This window comes from Anolis sagrei, chromosome 3 (genome assembly GCF_037176765.1).
Source record: "Anolis sagrei isolate rAnoSag1 chromosome 3, rAnoSag1.mat, whole genome shotgun sequence".
Lineage (NCBI taxonomy): Eukaryota > Metazoa > Chordata > Lepidosauria > Squamata > Dactyloidae > Anolis > Anolis sagrei.
The window spans coordinates 205,070,730-205,094,212 of NC_090023.1; the positions used below are offsets into that span (position 1 = coordinate 205,070,730).

The following is a 23,483-nucleotide window of genomic DNA, read 5'->3' on the forward strand; positions in this document are numbered from 1 at the left end:
CTAAACGCAGTAGCATTAGTCCTTTTTCAAATGTACAGTGAGTAGTTTTTGAACTAGCACACACTAGTTTTGAATAGTTCAATTAAGAAACTGTTAAAAAGGCCAAAGTGATAATTGCTTCAGATAATTTCCAGACATCAAAGAGCTTTCCAACATTAGAATAAAGATAGGTTTAAAAGTTTGAACTATTTCGCTTACAGCAGCATTGAATTTCAATACATACTAATTTTTGTAGACAAATGTAATCGTGATGATTTTTCCTCTTTTAAAACTAGTTATGCAAAATTAATTTTATCCTGTGAAGTATTGGGAATATAAGAACGATAAAGAAGGGGGTCTGTTTCACATGTGTTTTCTGGTGAAAGTACCTGCATGGGTATATATTGAACTTACCCTTGTATCCCTGGCCTTTACACGTGCTAATGAATACAGGTGTATATCACTTAACAAAGTCTCTAATAATAAGCATCTTTTTGAAACAAAACACTTTTTACTCTTATCCAATGCCTGCTTTCTTTCTTGCCCATTGTCTAGCTCAGGGGTTCTCAAATTTTATCAGCCTCTGGGCCCTTTTTTTGAAGCAAAAGTTTATTGTGGAGCTCTGATAAATGTTTTTCTATTCTATATAATGTGTGTGTGTGTCTGTCTGTCTGTCTGTCTGTCTATCTATCTATCTATCTATCTATCTATCTATCTATCTATCTATTAGACATGGACACACTTTTAGACCAACATAAACGTAACGATATTTCAGTGGAAGGTTCCAGGGATCATCTAGTCCAGCCCCAATCAAAGCACCCACAACAAATGGCCACCAAGCCTTTGTAATGATGATTATGATGATAATGATGATGATGATGATGATGATGATAGCAACCCCAGGGCCGATCTAGTCCAACCCCCTTCTGCCATGCAGGAAAAGCACAATTAAAGCACCCCGAGTGGTGGGAAGGAAATAGTTTTGGAAGCAAGCAAGGCGAGGGAGAAGAGCTTTTGGTGGAAAGGTGAGGAAAACAGGCTTTTGGGGGTGAGGAAAGGAAGAGAGAAGAAATTATTTGGGGGTGACAAATGGAAGGAAAGGGGCTTTTGGTGGTGAGGGAATGAGGGGGGAAGGCTTTTGGTGACAAGTGAGACAGGTTAAAAAGACTTTTGATGGCGAAGGAGGCACGGGGAGAGGGAGGAGCAGAAAAGAGCTTGGAGGAGAGAAGAGAGCCCCAATGGCTATGCGGAGCACACTTTCAGAACTGCTGGTCTTGCTGAAAGGTTTTTTTTAAGAGCGTCGTCATTGGAAGAGTGGTGAATTGAGGTGGAGAAATGTCAGAAATTTGGTGTCATGTTGCAGCAGTGTGTGTAATAAACAATCCAATAAAGTTAGACATGGGAAATAGCTGGACTCTATTTCATTCTATTCTAGCCATGTGTTCTTACCTAAATAGGTAAGGTGAACAACAACTGCCTCCAGAAACCTTTAATGAAAATGTGTGAAAAGGGGAGGACAGACAAGCCTGCCCCACGAGATCCTCCCAACATGTAGATCTAGAAGTTTGACTACCAAAATGGAAGTTATAAGAAAAGTGGAGGCTGGTGAAAGAAAAATATAATCCCTGGATGTGTTTCAGAACAAACTTTCAGGTGATCCCTAGAAGATTCAAAATACTTTTTTTGCTAAGCTTATCAAACCTGATTGTTTAATAATTATAATAAAAAAACATTTGTGTGTGTGTGTGTGTGTGTGTGCATGCAAGACCTGCAATATTATGTTGTTATATCATGTTGTTGAGTGTGTGTGTCTTCCCATTTTGTTTCTGCTTCTGATACACCTTATCTGTTAAAGAAGTAATGATCAATTCCATACCCACTTTGTTAATTGCTGTATACCTGTAGTAGCAAACAGTTTATTTGAGACGGTTTTTCTCTCCTATCTTTCTTCAAAGGTTTTGAAGTAACTATTTCTAAGATTTCCCAAACCTATTGTTAACCGTTCTCACCTCTGCCCGTACCTGGATTCAGTTATTCCCTGACTGCCTGCACACCACAACCCTTTAACCTCCACAATGTACTTGCTAACCCAGACAATTCTCTCTACTGAGTAGCACTGAGCAAAGGATGAAAAATGAAGCTTCCAACTAACAAATTAAACTAACGTTAGATTTCAAAATTTGAAATAGTATTTTAAAGACAACTTTTTAAATTACAGGAAATGACTTCACATTTTGCTCTCAATGAGATTTACAGTTATGAGTGAGACCCACACAAACTTAGTTTATAAACCAGGTATTATTAAAATGGCATAGAATTTAAGCAAGAAAAGAAAATGTCAAAAACTTGTGATATAAGTGCAACAGAAGCCGCCTTGCCGCCTGAATTGGCATGCACAACTTTTGCAAGTGTAAATTGAAGAAATAAAAAATCAGGTAGTAATGGTTGATATACAATATGACCCTTCCATCAACAGGGCCAGTATCTGCAGTTCTACTTACAATGATGATGGTAGCAGACTTTTTTACCTTCTTATGGAAGACTGCTGAGTCCCATAGAGTCCAGACATCAGAGCCTCCATGGATGAAAGTGAGAACAGCTTGCTGCAGAGCTCACAAGAACAGCTTGCTTTTTGGATGCCAAATGTGGTTCTTTGTTGAGGAGGAAAAAGTAGGGAGCGAGGGTTCCCACTGGTTTTGACACTTAGGGAGGGAGCTGCTCTCAGGAGCTCAGACTTAACTTGTGAGCTACTCTCCACTCCATGGGGCAGCCAGTAAATGGAGGTGGAAATAGTGGATATTCTATTGTCATTCCAGGCACACAAATATAGTATTCACTGTTACCCATAGTTTCATGTTTATGCATCAATTCGTGGAATTTATTCCCACAGATAGAAGGATCATACTGTGCTCCACAAACAGAAACACATAATTTGGAACTCAAAATTCTGGGCAGAAATTTTCATGGGGACAGAGGTACATTTTAAAGCTCCTTAGGGTCAAACCTTTTTCCAGAGAGAGCAAAATGATACATACACCCCATCTACACTCTAGCAGTTTTCCTATCTGATAGTCATAAATCTTTGAGTCTTACTTGTTGGGTTTTAAATGAAAATCTAAGACCAATATATCTCCATTACTAAAGTAGAGATAGATCAGAAGGGATAGGCCAGTATTTCCCCATCTAAATCTTGTGATTCCATAACACTGAACCATGGAATGTCAGACTGGAGTAATTCTATTTTGCCCATTCCTGGAGAAGACCAATCTGGTCACCGTGGTATGGCCTTAAATGCATTCCAGTTGGACTACGGTCATGTGTTCTACTTGGGGCTGCCTTTGAAAAGTGCTCAGAAACTTCAGCTGGTCCAAAGAGTGGCAGCTAGACAGCTAAGGCTACAGGGAGTATATAGCTCCGCTGTTGCAACAACTCAGCTGACTGCCAACACATTTCCGAGCACAATTCAAAGTACTGGTTTTGACCTACAAAGCCCTATATGGCTTTGGTCCATGTTATCTGAAAGACCATATCTCTTTCTAAGAACCTGGTAGAGATCTATGATCAACTGAGGAGGGCCTTCTATCTGTCCCACCATACGATGAAGTATGTTTGATGGGAACATGGGAGAGGGCCTTTTCTGTGGTCGCTTCTAGACTAGAACTCTCTACCAAGAGAAACCAGGATGGCCCCATTGCAGCTTGCCTTCTGTGAGCAGGTATAGACCTTTTTCTGTTACCAGGCATTTGGAGGAGGATAAAGGGTATGATGCTGAAGAAGTTGTGGGTGGGATTTGGGAGGGGTGTCCTTTTAATACATTTTAATTGTATTTATTATATTTCAATTGTATTTTAACCCAACCCACATAGTACTATTTTTTTTGTGTTTGCTTGGTTTTAAACAGTGACCAAATGGTGTGGTTGTTAGCTGCCTTCCTCTCCACAGGGAGAAAGGTGGGATATAAATTCAGTAAATAAAATAAAATATATAAAAATAAATGTAGATATGGCCTGAGTATATGTTAGCTGCTTTCCATCCCTTGATGTTTTACAGTGCATGAACCCAGGCTCAGCAATAAATTGTAAATTACAAATCAAATAGTTTGTTTTGCCTAATTGAGCTACTTTTTTCCTGAACTAAACTATGAAATGTGGAGCTTTTGTGTGGCTAGTTTCAAGACAAACAACAGAACTGTGTCTATTCATTAAGGCAAGCCTTTGAACTTTTGAAACTCGCCCATCCAGCTCTACTACCCATCTACTCAATAACATACATTATTTCTCTTTACAAGTATAGATCAAATGATAATAGCAACAGAATTAATTAGTCTCCAGGGGCTTTTCTTTTAAAAGAAAAAGTTGCAAGAATCTACCGATTTCTTTTTACTTATTTGTTTTTTGTTTTCCCAATGGTAACGTGTTTATCCAGGAAAACTAGATGATGACAGCTGGCAGATAGAAAAATTCAGTTTCTCAGGAATCTTTATTTCAAATTAAGCCAGACTTCAGCGGGGAGTAGTCTTGCACAGAACCTATCAAGTGGACAGAAGCACAGTGCTTTGTATTGATTTGTGCTTGGATAGCTATATGTATATTAATAGTATTACTGGGTGTAAAACCTGAAGTTGGACTGCTTTCCATATAATGATACAAAACATGTTCCTCACATTTGAGTGGGAAATTTGTCAGTTTGGTGTGGGTCTTACAATATTGGACTGGAATTTGGGAAATGAGGTTGAATTTTCCAAGTCTCATGCTCTTGAACTAGTCACCTTTGTTGGAGCATGCAAGGAATCAGTGAGTGTGTGTCAAGTGTAAAATAAGATGCATGAAGCCGATTGGTCGCGCAATGCACGGGGTGATGGCTGAGCCTGGAACTTTTGGATACTGTTGCATTTTTGTTCAGGTTTGAGCTATACAGATGGAGAGAGAGAAGCAGAGAGACAGACTGATTTGCTTCTTGGCTGCTGAAAGAAGGTCTCTCATATGGACAAAGAAATACCATTTTAAATCTCTCTATGGGGACATGGTGTGAGTTGATGCAACTGTCACATTGTACATATGTTGTTCTGAATTAAGAAGAGTAAACTACTTGTTCTTCATTGATCAACTGTGTGGCATATTTTCTTGCAAGGCAGTGTGTAAGCTGCTCAAACGTGATCTAAACGTGGTTTATTTTACATTATGCCACAACCTTTTCTCAGCATTCAGGTGTGCCTTGCTGTATGTTTGGTTTGTTTGTTTGTTTTAGGATATTTTAGGGATAAGAAAAGTCATGTGCACTGACTCAGGTTCTTCAGGGTAGAGGCAGAATGCAAAAGGAGCAAACAAAAACATAAATAATTGGTTGAATTGGAAACAGAAGTGGTGCTTTCATGGTCTCCTTAGATCTATATGCAGCGTGGAAATGAAAAAGACACATTTTATGTGAAAATTGTTACTTCTTCTAAAAAAGTCATTTTTATAGACGTTTTGGCTGAGTTTTTCTTCTAAAGTATATTTTAGTAAACATATAATTTAAAAGCTACAAAAGAACAAGTCAGACTAATATGCCTTGCATGTGAATGTTTTCAGTGTTAGACCAGGGTTCAAAATCCTTGCTAAGGCATGAAAATCCCCTTAGTGATCTTGATCAAGACAACTCTTACAGGTTATCATAAGAGGAAGACCACTTAAAGGCACATTTCAACAACAGCATGTTAAAGAGTAATGGTGAAGATCCCCAATTTGATTTATTGTAAAGGTTAACGTTTGGGAGATAAGTCTACTTAGTAATGTCAAAACAAAAAGGGATAGCATTCTTATCGCCAAGTTCTATGTGTGTGAATGTAGCATGCCAGGAAAGAAAAGGGATTTCTTCATTAATGACACATGTCATTTCTGAAATGGCACTATGTGCCATTGTATGCCTGGTGAAAAATGTATGCTTTTTTTTTTTTAAAGCCTTTGAAACAGGATCTTTTTGTTTGTTTACTACTTTCCTAGTACTGCAGTAAATATTGTTTTCTCTTTTTTATTGGCGGGTTGTTAAATTGCTAGGGCTGAGTGTCTTCTTTGGTTGTTCCTCTTAATTGCTTGAGATTGTGTTAATTATTGTTAGTTACCATTTTAATGGTTTTGTTATAAGCCATTTGGTAGTCAGTTGAAAGATAAAATTGGATACACATTTTTAAAAAAATAAGATTACCCCAATAACACTGATACTGCTGATGTAGTATTTGCCTAAAATCTCCATAGAGTTCAAGATGCCAGGTACAGTACAAAGGACTTTATCACACGAGGCTGGTAGGTCACAGTTACAGTAAAGTAATAGCGTCTTTAGGCAATACTTATAACACAGCATTATGTCTCTCCTGTTGCTGCTTTTCATTTAAATCATTGATGGAGCACACCTTTTCATTGAAGGAAAAATCCATCAGTGTCTCCAAATATTGCTGTTTCCTCTGGTGCAATAAGTCTGCCTCTGGTGCAATAAGTCCCTTCCATTGCAGTTCTGATACTAGCAGTCCCATGGTGTGAGTGGGAATTATTCTCTTCCTCTCCCCTTCCCTATTCCCAAACATGCTGAGGTTTGCTTTACTTGGATTTCCTTCTTGCAGATGGGAGAAAGAGGCTTAGGAAGATTAGCTCCAATTCCACTCCTCCCCTCTCTCCAAGGAAATGGTCCCTTAATACATTACCCCAGCTCTTTCAGCCAATTTCCAGCAGAGATGTCTCTTGTTTCACTCCCTCCATCCCTGCTTGCCTCATTTGTTTATTTTGAGGGGACGCTCCAGAATCAATACTCCTTCCTCCTGTGGTGATGGTGGACGTACCGGCTGCCTTAGGAAGGAGTTAATAGTCAGCAGCCTCCTCTTTTATTTATTTATTTATGACATGTATATGCCGCCCTTCTCACCCTGAAGGGGACTCAGAGCACCTTACAAGATATATATACATACAATATATTATATTATTAGCATAGCACAATATCAGTATTATATATTACTATATTGTACTATACCATTATATTGTAATATTTTTAGTAATATTACATGTAATATAAAATATATAATTATAATACTGTATTATTATTAGTATTATATTGTATTACCCTCAATTTGGAAGTATTTGGACTTTATTTTTTTCCTTTCGTTGACCCATCCTCTCCAATATTGCAGTTGTATTGTACATCACAAGCATGATAATAATTGTTTTCAAATTGGTGGCATGATGGCGCAATTATGGACATGTGTGCTGGTTATTGTTTTAATACCATTCCCATTTGTTGCGGTTGTTGCAAGACAACGGACTGTGGTGATAAAGTCACCAGTCTGATTATGCATTACTTAAATGCCACGTTGCTATGGGATCCTTCTGCCCTAAGCATGCTCACAGTGGCATTTTTTCCAGCCTGTATGTTTTAGATGTTCTAAAGAGAATCGGGTTTTGGAGACGCTAGCTGTTTTACCCGGCATGAACATTAATGTGATTCTACACCTTTCTGTTCTGTAAGTAAAACTCTTTCAGTGGCTTTAAATGGTAAGAGAGAGAGTACTAAACAGCCATTTGCAGGATGCCATGATTGCTATTAACTGTGCAAACCACTTAACGATGAGGCTTCCAGACATTCACTCTGTAAGCAATTAGCCCACTTACTTGGATGGGCATGATTTCTTTCTTATAGATTTTGAAGTTTGATGAAAGAATCTCACCAAGTGAGCAGTTTGTTGATGGATGTAGTTGTTGCTGGGTGCTGAGTTCTTGGTCATGTCCAAAATGTGTATTTTTCACAGCTATAGTTGTGATTGTTTGGTTCTCTGCGTACAGTGCTTTCTTTTTGCTATAAAACCTTAAGATAAATATTGCTCTTTTTTTAAAAGCACTCTTAACAGCTTGAATGTGTACAATATGTGTGTGTAATAGAGAATTCAATATTGACAAAAACAGAAAAGAGTGGAAAAGGTAAGACTGCCTGGAGGTGTGATATATATTTTTTAAGATATGTATTTTTTTTCTTACCACATTTCAGATCTCGCCTCGCAGATTTTTTCACAAACTGCCAACCTGAGCCACGGTCTATTAGCAGCTGTCTGAAGGAAAACTATGCTGACTGCCTCCTCGCTTACTCCGGGCTTATTGGTAAGCTTTGCTTTTTCTGGATTGGTTTTCTTTTTTTCTTTCTTTTTCAGTTGGAAGTGAGGCTTCCTTTGGTGTTTGGTTTGAAAATGAAGCAAAACACTCAAAACAAAGCAAAACAGAAGTCTTTGAAATGTTCACTGTGTTTCAGAAATAGAATGAATGCATACGGGCCAGACTTCATAGCTTAACTGGGCTCTCTAAGGGTTGTTTTCTGTTTTCAGTTATGTTTAATTTAATCCCCTAAATTGTAATTCTAAACATAAAGACAATGTGTAGAAATGAAGGTGTGGATTGCAACTGGAAAGGCTGTTATGAATGAATGTTTTGAAGGAAAGTGGCCATTTGTTCTAAGTACCTTTAACGGATTGGCTCTGATCTAACTTGATAATATACCAGAAACTGGTCACTTTGGAGAAGATTATATCAAACCAGTTCTGCAACGTGCAAGGATATTTGCTTTTACAGTAGTACATTGCTCGCTGAATTGGATCAGTTGAGAGTTGGGATTTGAAAGTATCTCTCCCATATTCTCCTGCAGCAGAGTTAGGTAACACTGGACACAATTTGTTTCTTTAAACCAGCACATCCTTCACAGCACTCTTATTTTCATCCAGAAATGTTGATGGGTGTGTGTGAAAGGAAATTAGGTCCCCAGAACCATTCCACTGAATGCCATCAACAAGTCAATGGCTACTTGGATTGTTTTCCAGTAAGGAATTAGTTCCTGGACTGCTGAAGTTACTCACATTCATAAACACAAGCTGTTCTTATTCTCATCTCAGGACCACAACATACATTATGGTTGTCATGAGATACATCTAAAGGCATTCTCTTCAACAGCAGTTTATAAGGAGTAATCACAGGAACTTCTGTCATCATCTTCTGAGTCTCCACGCCTCCTAAAAATGTCAATGCCTGGGGGGAAATCAAAGTAACCTGCCTTTTCCTAATTTTTCTATCTTTCCCCCCAAACTATTTTAACATTTTTTTCTTTTTTCTTTCCATTCTCTAACACCAATTCCTTATGAGGATATACTTGTAAGTTTGGGAATGACCCAAGGTTCATTTTGTGGAAAGGAAAAATGCCAGTGCCACATCAGGGAGCCAGCTGACATTGGCCACTGCTGCCATTCCCAACCTAGGCATTAAAAAAGCCAGAATCTGTGCCATCACAGGTGCCATATCAGACATAATTGTGTGTCTTTTAGGTTCTTCCCAGGCCGCTTCCAGGCAGTACTTTAACCTGTGCCAAAGAGGGTTTTTAAAACCTGTTTCAGCTCGGTTACAATCCACACACCTTCCCCCAAAACCTGCACTTTCCCAGAATGGTGTCTAGATGCCCTCCTGTTGCCTTCTGGAAGGGTACCCAGACACCTCCCCAACCCCCCCCCCCCCCCAAAAAATAAGGCCTTAAAATTAGAATAACTTGGGCTTGGGCTAAGGGCTTGGGCTAAGGTGGCTTCCTGAGGTCGCCACCCCCTCCCACACCAGAAGGAGGGAAGGATGTAGGAAGGAACCGCTGGGGATTTTCCTCTGTTTCTTCCCCATGTAGTAGCTCAAGGCACACCAGCAAGAAAGAGATATTCACATGGCTCTTTTGTGAAGGAGAGCAGTGAGACAAAAGGTTTTGAGTACCATTAAAGTTTTGAGTATGGGTTGGAGTATCCTTAAAGTGCTTGTTGCGATCCCATGACTCTCAGAGTCTAAAGGCCCATCCAGACATTACCTTTATTGCGGAATCTATCGCAATAAAGGAGGGGCTGCCCAGACCTTGGTTTGTAGTGAATTAATTAGACAGTAGCTTTATTCCATGCCTTCTTGGAAGGCGTGGAATAAAACCACTATTTCCGGTTCTGGACTGCAGAATACTGGGTTTACTGAGCTAAATAAGTTTACTGAGCTAAATAAGCCTGTGGGAATACCCACTCCCATCCACCAAAGCCTCCAGACCCCTTAGAAAAGTAGTAAAAACTTACCCAGCCTCCATTACAAGCTTCGGTCAGCTCTCCCGGTGCGTAGAAGAGCACCAGGAGAGCTGGTTCTTGTGGCACGTCATTTCTACGTGCTGAAAGAGCTGGCCGAAGCTTGTAATGGAGGTCGCATAAGTTCGTATTACTTTTCTAAGGGGTCCGGGAGCTTGGGAGGATGGGGGGAGGGCCTCCAGAGGTTCTCTCAGACTAGTTCCGAGAGAACGTCTGGACACCCACCCCAGAAAGCACGTGCTTTCTGGGGTGGGTGTGGACAGCTTCCCAGAAACATCCGTGTTTTTTAAATGCAGGTACTTCTGGGATAAAATGCTGTCTCGATCCGCCCTTTGGCTTAGAGCCTCTTTGGGCAACCCTGAATCATTTTGGGGACTATATGTAGCCCATGGATCATATGTTGTGTAGATCTGGTCTAAAGGGAGATTGGATTTTGTTCAGCTGGTTACAGTCTTTCTGCCAATGGGAAACCTGAAATACAGTGATTGAGTGATGTAAATAAATGCTGTACAAAAGTTTATGTAAGATTTTTGCAGAATACAAACATGAATTGCAAATGCACATAACTCTTTATGGACCTCTTGCTTACTGCTCATTTTTGAATATTCCATGTTGTGTGGGAGAGAGTTTTATTGCACCATCAAAATGATTTCTTGTTTCTTAGGAAAGGATAAAGTATTCTTGATAAATGAAAGCAGGGGTATCCATTTGTCTTTTAATTTGCTTCCAGTCACTCTCCTTGAGAATAACCCCACTGTTGTATTTATCAAATCCTTTCTGAGGTATTTGCCATTTCCACCAAAAAAACTATCTCTTCAGATCATCTTCATACATAAGATTTGGTTTTATCATTCCTACCTCTGCTTGAATGACTGTCGGATACCACAGACACACTTCAGAATGAGACTGTGAGCTGATAGTCTACCAGTTTCTTGAAGAAATTGCTCATCTTAAGGATCTCTGTGCATTTGTTTTAGGGAGGGAGAGAAAAGGTAACATGAGAAACTAAATATCACAGAGGCTAGATATTAGATGTGTTTCAAGTTCAGAGTCTAAACCTGTCACAAAACATTCCTGCTTCTGCTAAGTGTGAAAATTGCAGCTGAAACTCCTGTAGCTGTTAAGCAAATCTTTTCTGATGAGATAGTACCTAAGGGAAACATGAACAAAAATGAATGCTCTTATTCAGAAAGGAGATATATTTGAAAGCCATTTTTAAAAGAGGCATGCATGTGAAAAATAAAATGCATTGGACATATACAAGCCGTTAACATTGAAGGGAGCTCGCTGTTTGCATACAGATAAGTCCAAGTTAATTAGCCCATTCCTTTCCTCCAACAAAGATGGTTACTCAAAGGCTTGTCAGTTGGGGGTCAAAGAAATGCATCTACCATTTCATTGTCTCTTTAATATCCTTGAGCCAGAATGGCAACTTCCCCATACTCTTTAGCTAAATCTGTCTATAGAAGACAATAATAAATGGGCATGATGACTGGGAAAGTATGATCGCTTTGAAGAGTCTCATGAAGAAATGTTTTCATGGAAGAAAATCCAAAAGATTACTTAACTAGCTGCAGATGAAAGACATTGACTCAAGGACCAAGAACTGAATATCTTAGACATCAAATCTAGTCAAGTGATGTATGGATGCTAACTGCTGGAAAGAAATAACTTTGGTACTAATGGAAAAGTCAGAATAACAGCTGCTGGTAAGTCATTCCCAGACACAATGACTTTTTCTAAGGATTTTATTGGAACCATTATGCAATTTAACCTTAAATATAAACCTGTTCCTGCAGAGAGGAGCTTTTATGTTTCCATGGGCAAAGATATTCCACAAATGATAGAAGAAAGACTGCAAAAATACTCTCTGGCATCAAGATCAAGGGAATGGCTCCCTAAGGAAGCAAGATCAAGTGGAGATCAGACTTTTGAGCAGAAATACACATTCTTCTTCTTTCCTAGCAGTCCCAAGACACAGACAAGAGAATGGAGACTGCCTAGCATAACAAGAGTTCATATCACGCTTGCTGAAGTTACTCATAAAAATGTGCAGCCTTCCAAAATAAGGTTTTTAAAACCACGAGTACTGAAGTCTTTGGGCCCTTCCACACAGCCATATAACCTAGGAGAGGGGTCCTCAAACTTTTTAAACAGAGAGACAGATCACAGTCCCTCAAACTGTTGGAGAGCCAGATTATAATTTGAAAAAAACATGAATGATTTCCTATGCACACTGCACATACCTTATTTGTAGTGCAAAAAACATTTAAAACTATACAATAATTAAAATGAAGAACAATTTTAACAAATATAAACTTATTAGTATTTCAATGGGAAGTGTGGGCATGCTTTTGGCTGATGAGATAGGATTGTTGTTGTTGTTGTGTTTTCAAGTCATTTCAGACTTAAGTTGACCCTGAGCTAGGGCCGGGTAAATGACCTTGGAGGGCCATATCTAGCCCCTGGGCCTTTATTTGAGGATCCCTGACCTAGAATATCAAGACAGAATAACCCACAATATTTACTTTGAATTGGAATATCCCCACAATATTTACTTTGAATTGGAGTCCACGTTGCCATATATCCCAATTCAAAGCAGATAGTGTGGGATTTTATTCAGCTGTGTGGAATGGACCATTAGGATAATTGGAACAAATTCATCACTATAAGGCAGAATTGGGAGGCATATGTCCTTTTACGACTCCTATTAGCCTTAGCCTACATAAGAAGTAGTGAGGGATAATGGGAATTGTGGTTCAATACCTAGTGGGCCCATATTCCCTATCATCAGCGAAGCAGTTAAATCTGCTCTGAACTTTAAAGGAGTTGAGAATAGGGTTCAGTGGCTTGGAGAGCTCTTTTAAAGTGTGACATAAAACGCAAGATAAATTTATTATATTCTTGATATGGAAGCCACCAATTGATGCTGCCATAAAGGGCACAGACTTTCAATTATTATATATAACAAGGCCGAACTGTCACTCTCCTTCTCATTAAGGGTTCTTATTTTTCCACCATTGAACTCCATGTATAAATATGTGAAGTCATAAGGAGGGAGCAAGCTTGTTTTCTGCTGCCCTAGAGACTAGGACGCAGAACAATGGCTTCAAACTACAGGAAAGGAGATTCCACCTAAATATGAGGAAGAACTTTCTAACTGTGAGAGCTGTTCAGCAGTGAACTCTCTGCCCCGGAGAGTGGTGGAGGCTCCTTCGTTGGAGACTTTTAAACAAAGGCTGAATGGCCATCTGCTGGGGTGCTTTGAATGTGATTATCCTGCTTCTTGGCAGGATGGCCCATGAGGATTCTTCCCAACACTATGATTCTATGTTGGGACATGAGAGAAGCCTCCCACAAGGATGATAAAACATCAAAAACATCCAAGTGTCCCCTGGGCAACGTCCGTGCAGACGGCCAATTCTCTCACACCAGAAGCGACTCGCACTTTTTCAAGTTGCTCCTGACACACACACACACAACAAAACTCCAAAACATTCAATTAGGTTTCTCATAAAACAGAAAGTGCTACATATTTTAATGTACTCCGTCCTCCCAATTTTTGGGTTCATATATTCATTGGCTAAACATCATTCTTCTACAATGTTAGTGTACAGTTAAAATGCATACAAATTCTAGGGAGTAGATTTTGTTCGCAAGCCAAAAACTATACTGATTTCCAGCAACTTATGCAACCAAGTTCTACTTGCTTCTAGGAGCACTTCCTGTCATCCATCCTTTACCATGGATTTTGCTGCTCATGTCGAGGATTATAATTTTTTTTTTAAATAAATACTTTCTGTATGCATAAGCAGCCAGAACTAACACTTCTTATAGCAGTGTTCCATGCAGGAAATGTAACCTTTCAAGAGCCACTTGTTTTCTCCAGCTTAATGGTGTGGAAGTACCAAGTGCCAAAAGCATATATCATCAGAAAATTAGCATTCCTGCATTGGGGATTCTACGTGTAACTGTTCAGGCCATATTACTTAATTAATCAAACAAACAATTTAGTTTCTCATCCTTCAGAGCAGCTTATAATAACCAACACCATTTTTTTCTTGTGTCAGGAGCGACTTGAGAAACTGTAAGTCGCTTCTGGTGTGAGAGAGTTGGCTGTCTCCAAGGATGTTGCCATGGGACATCCAGATGTTTTACCATCCGGTGGGAGGCTTCTCTCTTGTCCCTGCATGGGAAGCTAAAGCTGACAGACGGGAGCTCACCCCACTTCCCGAATTTGAATCGCCGACCTTTCAGTCAGCAGTTCAGCCGGCACAAGGGTTAACCGATTGCGCCATCAGTGGCTCCTACCAATACCAATCAAAATACTCAAACAATCAAATATATAATATGTTTTTGAAGGCTTTCAAAACCGGAATCACTGGGTTGCTGTGAGTTTTTCAGGCTATATGGCCATGTTCCAGTAGCATTATGTCCAGACAATTCACCTGCATCTGTGGCTGGCGTCTTCAGAGGTTCAGAACCCAATCAACTATATAACTGTAAAAAAAAAAAAACCTAAAATCCCTTCAATTGTCTGTTTTTTAAAAAATGGGAGAGCACCACAAGAACATCTTGTGATGTGAAAATGGCAGGTAATAATCACTTCCAAATAGGCCTGTCATATTAAAAAGCAGTCATGAAAATTGGACCTGATAGTCTTTAATGCTCAGGGAAGAAACAATGTCTTCTAGTTGCACATACTATTGAGAGTCAGATGATTTAATCATAATCTCTATTGAAGCCTTTTTTTAGAGAATCAAGGGATGTAATTTTGTCTTATGATTTTTGGAACTTTTAATTTTCAGTTATACGAATTGCAAAAATATACATGTGTGGAGTGGTACTGTTCTGTGTTTTAGCCAAATAGCCTGCATTTGGAACATGTCTTTCCGCATTCTCATCCCTTCATCCCCCACTGAAATGCCAATGCCCAGCATTCAATGGAGCATGCTCAGTTATCTTTGTGCAATTGGGAATATAATAATAATAATAATAATAATAATAATAATAACAAAAACAACAATAATAACAACAACAGCAGCAGCAGCAGCACTTTATATCCAGGGGGATTCAGGGCAGATTCCAACATATAACGGCAAACATTTAATGCCTCCATAGAACAAACAAGTACCGACATAATAATCCCAGATAAACCCCACATAAGAAAACAACATTAGCACCTAATGTCAATAAATTAAACCAAACATAATCAAACAAAAATTATATAATACATAATATCTGAACATAAAATATCCACATTGATTTACAGAAGCCAACTATCATTCACAAAGTTGTGTCGGTTGGTTGTGTGGCCAGTGATGGTAACTGGGCTAAACATGAACTAGCAGAACCCAGATATGACCAGAGGTCTGATAGTGATCAGTATTTTCTCTCCTTAAACAGTTCTTGTACTCTAACAAACTGTTTTTTTTCCTGATCAAGTTAATACTCCCCCTTTTTATGCCATAATAGCTAATAATGTTCTTACATATTATTTTCTTAGTTTCACAAAAGTAACAAAAAGTGATATTTAAGTTACTTAGAAAAATATTGGCACATCTAAATGTAGCAACATGAGATATAGCACAAGCCAGCAGTTCAGCTGTGTGCCATTGTTTGTCCACCATTTGATCATGGCATTCACCATTACTATAACATTAACTAAATTTGTAAAGTTATCTCTCATCAAGTTACAATTGTGATATCACTTCGTTGTGTCTTCAACATTGAGACATGAAGACCAGTTTTAAAAAGTCCTCATTTGAATTAGTAGTAACTTTAGTTTACTACTAATTCAAACTTCATCTTTTTCACAAGAATGGTGTTTAAGACAGTTTATAAGTGTGGTAGTTAGAGAAAAAAACTGGAATAATGTTCAAGATACTAACTGAAAGAAGGCCCCCTTCTTCAAAAGAAAGAAAGAAAGAAAGAAAGAAAGAAAAGAAAAGAAAAGGAGATTGATGTCATCTAAACTACTTGGCCTTACTTCTGTCCCCTTGTTTCTATTCTAGGTTTGTGATTGCTTTGCCAACTGTCTTTCAGTTATATCTTGATAGAATATAACTGAAGAAACATACTTTTTCCTATTTCATCCTTTGTTTAACAGTATTTCTATATTAGTCTTTTATCATTTTAGAAGAGACGTTGGGATAAGGAGGCATGCAACCCATCAGAGATCCATAGTGGCCCTTGGCACGTCTCTGACACCCGCAAGATTCTTGCATCACTTTAGATATCAATATAATTAAAATACCTTTGTGGCCTCCCCTCCTAAAACAAGAACCTTCTATCAAATCACTTGAAAAGATGACTAGGTTTCAAAAATGATGGTTACAGTAGGATACCAGAGTATTCTTATCCCTGTTTTTAACCCTGGATTGACACAGTTGTTTTTGTTGTCTTTCAACATCTTTTGTTTGAGTCCAGAGAATACACATCTTTAAACTTGTTTTCTTTTAATGTTCACTTCCCTATTATTAGCCTTTACAGACTAATGAAGATTGCCCCCCCCCCCCTTTAACCCTTAATCTGTCCTAGGGGACATTTCTGTCTACCTCTGGATTCATTACCTGTCATCATTACCTCAGATTCATCGCCTGTTTATATTGGAGTGTAAATCACATACCAAATGGTGATTTTCAAAGAGCTAGCCATTTTAGTCTGTTTCAGTGTAAGAAGGATATCCTTAACATTAAGTATGAGGGTTATCCAGAAAATAAGGTTACAAGGCACGTAGCTCTTACAGTAAATTTTCTCAGGGGAGTGTGGTATCACTGCCATGTAGCGGGAAGCCAGCGGAAGTGAACGATCAGTGGTGAGTAGCTCATCCACTGACATTGTAGTGAAGGTATCTAAATTAACTCAATGTATACTTACAAATCCACATATCAACAAAATACAGAGCATTACTATAATCAGTGGATTTTGGTCTCTGCAGTTCTAGGGGAACCCATTTTTTTTCAATTGCAGTGAAGGTTACAGATGAGCATCCTCATTCTGTTTCCCTCCAAGTGCAAAGTTTGCACTGTAATATGCTACCTAAACGCTAAGGGCATGAATGCAGCTGCGATTCATCGCAAAATCATTTCAGTTTATGGAGAGGACATAATGTCAAGACAACATGTGACAAAATGGGTATGGAATATACTGTGAGACCATGAAGAAACTTCACAGAACCATCCAAACCAAATGTCGTGGGATGCTGACAGCAAGAGTCTGTCTCCTTCATGGCAATGCGCATCCACACAGTGCTCATGCAACACAAGAATTGTCAACTTCATTTGCTTGGGATGTTTTAAACCACCCCTCTCATATCCCCGATCTCACACCCAGTGACTATCATTTGTTCACTAAATTGAAGGAACACCTTGGTGGAAAACACTTTTTCGATGATGAGGTGAAAATCAAAGTGACGAACTGGCTGAAAAAGGTGGAGGGAAACTTCTATGACACAGGCATCAAAACCTTGCCCCACAGATTACAAAATGTATTGAACTGAATGGTGACTATGTGGAAAAATAATGTAATACCTATGCTACAATCCATGAATGTTTTATTAAAATATATTCATTATTTGTATTTTTTTTTAAATGTAACATTACTTTTTGGATAACCCTCATAATTTATTTCCACCAAAGCCAGCGGTTTGATCATTTGGATTGTGGTTCCGGAGACCAGCTTTGGAATTCCTTCTTTGCCCTGAAACCCACTGGGTGACCTTTGGCAAGTCATACAATCTCAGTATTTTGGACAAATCTTGCCAATAAAATCCTATGATAAGTTGACTTTAGTATCACTACAGGTTGGAAATGACTTGAAGGCACATAACAACAGCAATACTCTGAAATATCGGCATATATTTCCTCCCTGAGTTACTCTTGTCTTTTACTTTATTTCTTACACTGGTTTTGTGTGATTTAAATATTATAATGGTATCCCTAGATGTCCAGATATTATACTTGCATTTATTTGTAATTGAACAGGCTTTCTGGACATTTAGTCCTTTATCACTGATTGCACTGTGCATGTGGCATGCATGGGTCATCTGAACAGTCCATCATAAGCATACCCTTTAATTTATCCCTCCTATTTATCTTTCATCAAGCTCTGATTAATAGCACTTATGAGGCTTGCCCATCTGACTGCATTCCTTCACCTGCCTATCATTAATCCAGATCTGCCAAGCTTCTGCAGATACTGAAGAGTTAGAATTGTAAGTCAAAATGCAAACGCGAAATTCTTTGCTATCCAATTTTGTTGCCTTCAATAACAAAATATAACCATTGGTTTGGTTTGTAATGCTCATTGTATCTTGTATCATTTTACTTTTTGTCTATAGCAGCTTGTTAATGTTTGTGTTTCATTACCTCACATTTCATACAGTGGCTGATTTGTTCAGTTTCTTTCAAGCTTCAGTGATAGAAGTGATGCCTGTTGCTCATGCACATATTGCCAATGGGGTTGCATTAATATTTTCATGCGCACAGAAATCATAAATTCACATCTCTTGATTCACACCATAAAAATTTGGTGATCTACATTTACTTCTTTTGAGTTGTATATTAGGTTTTCCTTTCTTGATGCCATTCAGTCCCTGGACTAATACTTATATTTTCCCCAGTATATACCAGAAATTTTCTATAGAGAGACAAATGTTGTTCTCAGCATCACAGTTCTGAGAAAAGATGAACCTCTGTTGTCCAAAACTTCTGAAGTATGTCGTTTGGATGCATTTTCTACTATGTTGTTTTTAAAAGGCACCAGTACCATTCGCTCTAAGGAATATTTATATTTCGTTATTTTTGCACTACTGTTAACAATTTCTCATCGCTGTCTTGTTTTCAGTTCACGGACTTCTCAAATCAGACTAGATTTTGTATACTGCATGAGCCACAGGCTGATTTCAGCAATGTAATAACACCCACAGTGTTCCTTCTTAATACTTGATTCTTGACGCTTAATTCTTCTTTCTTTTTCTGCCAACATCATTCCTACTTAAAGATTATCTGAACACATTGGTGCTTCCTCAGGCACACAAAATAAATGAAGTTTGTAATGCTGCTCTCTTACATTATTGCTTCAGAATAAGCAAATGCTCCTTTTGATTTATATGGCTGTAGTTATAACTTTTGGATAATATTTGAAGAACAGTCTGTGCACAAATTGAAGCAGTTATCACTGCATCCACATTAGTTATCTGTTCTTGCTTGCATAGCCTTCCTCATACTAACCAGGTGATGTTTTGAAAAGAATGAATTCTGTCAGATGTTTATATTATAATCCAGTTTTGCTTGTTTTACAAAATGATATTTGTGTCTTGATTTGCTTTCCATGAAACGACTGAGAAAAGCATGATCATATTATATTTTTGCTTTTTCAAAAAACAGGTACTGTTATGACACCAAATTATTTAAACTACAACAGTCTCAGTGTTGCTCCATGGTGTGATTGCAGCAACAGTGGCAATGATCTAGAAGAATGCCTGAAATTTCTGAACTTCTTCCAGGATAATATATGCCTTAGTGAGTACCATATTTATGTCTGATAAACTATGTTGCAAACATGGAGGTTGTTTGCAAAATGGTTATTTAACAACTGTTTTCTCAGAATCACCTAAGTGCCAGATCCCAGAGAAATGAACAGCTGCATATGAAGGGCTTAGTTGCCATGTGATGATGGGGATTTTGCCACACATCTTGTGCAGAAATGCGATTAAATATATGACAAAGCAGTTATATGATCTAGAAGACACATTTCTTGAAGATATGTGTCTCCTAGATCATTTAACTGCTTTATCATATATTTTATCACATTTGAGCATTTGTACTATTGGGCACATCTACGTACTCATATTTCATTCTTGTATGGTAGAATGAATGATTTGAACATTTTTGCTGCACTGCAAAGAACAAAAGTTCTTGTGTGGTTTTCAACAAATTTTGTAAATTGGGACTCTTTCACTCCAAAAAAGTTACTTTCTGCTCTTTTGTGTCAAATGCACTTTTTTGCCCAGAAAACTTGTGCAGTGCAGAAAAAGATACTGTTTCAAGTGGAAAAAATATAGATTTTCTATACAAAACAATAATTGTGTTTTAGTGGGAACAAATTCACCAGAAAAAGGTCCTGAGGTATAAAGATGTCTATTTTCTTAACATTAAGACACCCTTTGATAATCAAGAATAATACAATGTACACGTGGTTGTTTATATTATTGCAGTATACCAATGGAATAACAGAGGAACAGTCATTTAAACTTTTAGGTGATACTTTATCTTCTTCACAGGTGATATTGTGGCTCTTTTAAAAAGAAATACTAAGTTATTGTGTCATCCTTTATAAATGAGGCCCAGGCTTATGGGATCTCCTCTTCTCCTGCATCCCTTCATTGTTTTTTGATTATCTGTGATTTGGATTTTTATGTGTAACCAGACAAACATCTTAGATTAGGTAAAAACTACAGTCAAACTTTCATTTCTTGTCCTGTGTCTTCCAGATGGCACTGGCCTCAACTTTCATCAGTTCTGGCCTGTGAGACTATAATAGTCAGGCATAATGAGAATTTGAGTGACAGCTTCCCCTAGACTCATGTTTTCCATAATTAAGACTAACGATAGTGCCAATTTGGCACATAAGAACAAATGGATAACTAAAAGTAGAAATGAAATCTTTCAAACTCTGTATGACCACTAAAGAGGGGAGGGAATGGGAAACTCAAGGTTCAGATATGTAATGCTAAGCCATAATTTGGCATTATGTCTAAATCCAGCCATTATCTTCAGGTTAGAAAAATGTCGTGGGAACTGAGACATAAGTAGCCTTGAATTGCACATTTCAGATCTTGCTTAAATGTGAAAAGCTAATAGGCTCTTAGACCTATTTATCACATTAGTAATGTGCCTCAGGAACATTCTCAGGAAATTCAGTTGAAATTCTGCTATTTCTTAAAAAGAGGAAAGTGCATAGACTTCTGATGGCCGAACTGGAATCACTCAGACCTGTTGCTGCTCATACACACTCTTAATTGTTTTAATAATTTGCTAATGCACTCATTTAGAAGTGTGATCATTATTGCATCATTACACACCTTCTTTTAAAAGAAACCCCCAGTTCCATTGTCCTCTCTTTTGGTGCCGGAATAAAAATGTTAATGAAGATAAAGCAATGACATTAGAGGACACTGTGAGGAAAAATTATACTCATCCTGGCAAAGAGACCTTCTATTCATGAAGAAATTAAAGGTGTCCCTGCTTTAATAGCATGTTACAGAAGGGGCATAAATGTTCCATTATCCCTTTTGTTAATTGATTGGCTTTTGTAAGCCTTGATTTTACACCAAAACTTCTTGATGCTTTGTAAAAAAAACCCCACCATTTCTTGTTTGGAGATGTATTATTCATTAGCAGATGTTAAAAAGTGACTTGGACTATTGTTCAGCAGTCGTATATCATATATTTCAACAGCCTGTTCATGCAGTAATCCTTACCCCCAACTCTTCAATCTCCTTGTCTAACACAATGGCTCATTTGATTGGACCATATGCCATTTCTTTATCTCACAGCTTAAACCATACTGTGTGCGTGATTTGTGGAGCTGTAGTCCAAAAGGGAACTTTCTGAAACTCTGATCTATTTACTCAAAGGCTCAAGGACACCTGTGTCTTCTCCCTATTGTGTGACAGTAGTTTATACCACTGAATCTTCTAAATATGCTCAAATTTATTTCTACGTTCTGGCCCAAATCTAATTGTTATTCTCAAGTAATCATATTGTATCAATGGAACTTGCATAAATGTTGATTTACCAAGTTCCTATTTATTCACTGGGTGTACTCCAGCTGGAAGGAATAATTGGAACTAGGGCAGTGTTCTTTTAGTCCTTAGAATTTGTGTGATGGTATTTTGAACAATGAGATGTCAGTTTATTTCATTCAGGGTAACTATCTGTCAGCTTTCTGGGATCATTTTTTAGTTTTCTATAACATGCTGCATGGCATGAAAATCCATACAGATTTTCCTCACTTCTCTTCACATCAGCCTGCCCATTTCTGAAGTCTATAAATCATTTCCTCCTCTTATTAGAATTCTTAAACACACACACACACATTAGACTAAAGTGCATCTTTCAAAGATAAGGAAAAGTGAAATAATTTATAGTAAGTGCTGGATGCTATTGAGGGAATGTATTAATAACTTCCACACTCAAGTCCCTAGTGGAATGGTTTTACTTCTTATACAATGAGTTGAAATAAGAAATCCCTAAATCCATGCTGAGTCCCCAAAGACCTGATTAAAAACTGTTTCCTATTCATTTGTGTCTGTGTTTTTTTAAAAAGCACAACCAATTTATTCTTGCGATAAACACACCATTTAATCTCATGAAAAACCAACAGTCTGCCTTTCAACTTTTACATTTTCAGCTTCTAGTATAAGCATGCTTCTCCCACCTAATTATGCAGATTTTGTTTGAAGACTGCAAGTGAAAATAATAATAATAATCATGTATTGGCAGTCCTCAACTTACAAACATTGACTTACAAATGACTCATCGTTAAGAACAGGGGTGACACAATAGGAAGTGAGAGAAATCTACCACTAGGATTAAAAAATCACTCCTGAAAGAGCTATCATGGGGAAAAGGTGTCTCCAGTGAAGCTTTGTCACAAATCCTTGTTTTCACAACAAGGGAAATATTCCAAAATCCCGTTGTCACAGGGACAGAAAGTGAGGGGAAATTTTCTGTACAGGGACACATAAAACAAAATAAACCTTACAGGGATTTTAACCATTCTCTGTAATATCCAAAGCTTGTGTGTGTGTGTGTATCTACATGTTCTGACTTACAAACAAATTCAACTTAAGAACAAACCTACAGAACCTTGTTCATTACTTGGGGACTGCCTATATATGAAAGTACTGCATATTAGTTTGTAAAAAGCACTTGCTATAAATAAATATTTAGTGAAATTTCTTACTGTTGTTCTTTGACTTTATCAAACACTATATTGATATGATGCCTGAAATGGTGAATTCATTTAATTGTAGAACACTTAAACAATCGTGTATTCTTACAATACTGTTTCCCATCATGAGATTACTCCTGGCACTGTCTTGTGGTCCACGTTGCAATGGATTAGTCCATAAATTTAGTTTGCAGCTTTTTATTATTCAACAGGGCATGTAGATGAGCATAGACAATAGAGAATGAGAATGTTTTTAGATGGCAATACGTTTTGCATCACAATTTGGTAAGGTGGCCCTGTTGGATTTGGGGAGCCTACTGCTTATTTTTCTGAGAGGGATTCTGGTATTTGCCCCACCTACCCAACTAACACAACTACATTTTGTGAATTTTCAACTGAATAAATACCTAATTTATGTAGCTACAGAATACATTATAAGAAGGCA

The 23,483-nt window shown here is 38.0% G+C and overlaps 1 protein-coding gene across 2 annotated transcripts in view; it reads left to right on the forward strand.

Annotated features, from left to right (window-relative positions):
- GFRA1 (GDNF family receptor alpha 1) overlaps positions 1-23,483 on the forward strand; it is a 272,424-nt gene that overhangs the window by 199,702 nt on the left and 49,239 nt on the right. For both annotated transcript variants that reach the window (XM_060768491.2, XM_060768492.2), the window contains exons 5-6: positions 7,987-8,096; positions 19,468-19,602. In XM_060768491.2, coding sequence (XP_060624474.2) covers positions 7,987-8,096; positions 19,468-19,602 — 245 coding nt within the window. The remainder of the gene's footprint in view (positions 1-7,986; positions 8,097-19,467; positions 19,603-23,483) is intronic.